Genomic DNA, 2,870 nt, shown 5'->3' on the forward strand with positions numbered 1-2,870 from the left:
GGCTGCATAGTATTCCATGGTGTACATATACCACAGTTTGTTGATCCATTCGTGGATCGATGGGTACTTGGGCTTCTTCCATGAAGTTGTAGGATTTTCATTTATAGATACTTTGTCAGGTGGAGGGAGTTCCATCCTATTCTAAGTTTGCAGAATGTTTTTCTTTTATCAGATATGGATGCTGGATTTTTATGAAGTGCTCTTTATAATATAACATCTATTGAGGTAGCCAAACGGTTTTCCTTTTTAATTTTAGCTTGTTATATTACATTGGTTCTTTTTTAATTTTAAAATCAATCTTGCATTCCTGGGATGAACCCATTTGGTCATGGTGTATTTTTTTTTTTAACATTATTGGTTTGTGTAGATATACTCTTTGATGTTCCTCAATTTGCTAAAACTTTTTAGATATTTTGCATTTATGTTCATGAGGAATATTGGTCTGTAGTTTTCTTTGTAATGGCTTTGGTTTTGGTATAAAGGTAATACCAACCTCATAGAATAAAGTGGAAAGTATCTTCTTTTTAAGCTTTTGGAAAAACATGTATATAATTGATATTATTTCTTCCTTAAATGTTTGGTAGAAAATTTTATAAAAAATGAAACCTTCTGAACCCAGAGTTTTCTATGTGGAAAGATTTTTAACTATAATTTCAACTTCTTTCATATTTGTGTACACATAAGATGTTTCAGGTTGTCTGTTTCTTCTTGGGTAAGCTTTGGTGACTTGTGCCTTTCAAGTAATTTGTCCATTTCATCTTTTGAATCTGAAGTGATCTCTGTAGTTCCTGTTATTGGTAATTTGTATCTGTCTTTTTATCCCTTTCTAATCAGTCTGGTTAGAGGTTTATCAGTTTTAATGATCTTGACAAAAAATCTCCTCTTTTTTTTCTGTTTTCTGTTTCACCAATTTCAGCTTTTATCTTTATAATTTCCTTTCTTCTACTTATATTGGATTTAATCTGGTTTTTTTTTTCTAGTTTTATCCCCCCTAAGCCTAGGAACATAGACTTAGTACCAACTGAAAATATGTCCCCTCATTTTCTAGTTTCTTAAGGTAAAAGCTAAGGTGATAAGAGGACCAATCTCCTATAAATTCCTCCTAAATAATACCTTAGTAGCATCCCACAAATTCTGATATATTGTATTTTCATTTATTTCATTTCTAAATGACAGATGTTTACGCCAGTTTACCTTCCCTTAGAAAAATATTTAGATTTTCTTTTTTTCATTCTTGCCTTTTTTTTTTTTTTTTTTTTTTGAGACAGAGCCTCAAGCTATCCCCCTGGGTAGAGTGCTGTGGCATCACACACAGCTCACAGGAACTTACAACTCCTGGGCTCAAGTGATTCTCCTGCCTCCACCTCCCAAGTAGCTGGTACTACAGGCGCCTGCCACAATGCCTGGCTATTTTTTCTTGCAGCCGTCATTGTTGTTTGGCAGACCCAGGCTAGATTCGAACCCACCAGCTCAGGTGTATATGGCTGGCACCTTAGCCACTTGAGCCACAGACGCCGAGCCATGCCTGGCTCTTTTTGTGTTGTAGTTGTCATTCTTTGGCAAGCCTGGGCTGGGTTTGAACCCACTAGCTCCAGTGTAGGTGACTGCAGTCCTCACCACTGAGCTATAGGTGCCAAGCCAGCATTTAGATTTTCTATTTCTATATTTTATGCAAGGGGAAAGCTGAAGAACCGTAAGTTCATTTTAAGTTCTTTTATTTAAAGTACATCTTTTAGGCAGACATAGTGACACATGTCTATAGTGTTAGCTACTCTGGAGGCTGAGGCAGGAGGATCCCCTGAGGCAGGAGGATCCCAGGAGTTTGAGTCCAGCCTGGGTAACATGATGAAATCACCATTTCAAACAAATAAATAAAAAAGTTTTATGGGTGGTGCCTGTGGCTCAAAGGAGTAAGGCACCTGCTCCACATGCAGGTTCAAACCCAACTCTGGAGGAAAAAAAAAGTTTTATGCATTTTTTATTTGTTAGATTATAAAAGTAATGCATGCTTGTTATTTCAAAATGTCAACTATTCCAAGGACATGTATTCAGGAAGTAAAATTTTATTGTTAACTTTTGAAAGAAAACTTTTGGTTTAAAATAATTGAATTTTTGTTCTTTAGAAATGAAGACTGACCTGAACTTGTTATTGGAGTGTCTAAAGTATCAAATGGACAACCCCTTTTCACAAAAGGAAGCTCTGGTCACTATTCATTCAATTTGTCAACAAAATAGTAAGATATGATAGTGAATTTTTATTAGTTCTCTAGTACTGTGATATAACAAATATTCATAGTTCATTCTCAGCTACTCTACATGTTACTTTCTTCATGTGATTTATTTTATTCCTAAAAAGAATAACCAAGTATCATTTCTGTTTTGTCTTCATACCCTACAGATAATGCAGGTATTTATTTTCGGGAAATTGGTGGTTTGACGTTTATAAAAAATCTTGCAAAATCAAGTGAACATAGTGTGGTAAAAGAAGCAGCGTTATATGCATTAGGAGGTATTGCAGAAAAAGATGGTAAAATATAACACTTTATTTCATTACCCTTCAAGCATTGTATTATAATTTAACAAACTAGTCAAAAGATTTTAGAATTAAATTCTTTTATACATGTTTAAATTGTTTTATCCAAGTAATTTAATTAGAAGATGAAAGTAACCCACAACTATCTTATATGTGGGTAAATACACATTGGGTATAGAAATTTATGTTGGTAAGAACACTTTTTTGCAGAAATTTATGTTGGCGATAACACTAAAATGAGGTTAAATCTAAACTACTGGTTTATCAAACCAACTTTATATATTCTTATATTTTCATTTATTAAATATATTTTCTTTTCTTTTTTTTTTTTTGAGAC

General features: G+C 33.7%; 1 protein-coding gene across 1 annotated transcript in view; it reads left to right on the forward strand.

Annotated features, from left to right (window-relative positions):
- The window catches only part of TERB1 (telomere repeat binding bouquet formation protein 1), a 54,141-nt gene that overhangs the window by 19,806 nt on the left and 31,465 nt on the right, over positions 1-2,870 (forward strand). The window contains exons 3-4 of the mRNA XM_003799422.1: positions 2,124-2,234; positions 2,399-2,527. Of these exons, the coding sequence (XP_003799470.1) occupies positions 2,124-2,234; positions 2,399-2,527 (240 nt within the window). The remainder of the gene's footprint in view (positions 1-2,123; positions 2,235-2,398; positions 2,528-2,870) is intronic.

Source organism: Otolemur garnettii, unplaced genomic scaffold, assembly GCF_000181295.1.
Source record: "Otolemur garnettii isolate 467f Iridium unplaced genomic scaffold, OtoGar3 scaffold00151, whole genome shotgun sequence".
Taxonomy (NCBI): domain Eukaryota; kingdom Metazoa; phylum Chordata; class Mammalia; order Primates; family Galagidae; genus Otolemur; species Otolemur garnettii.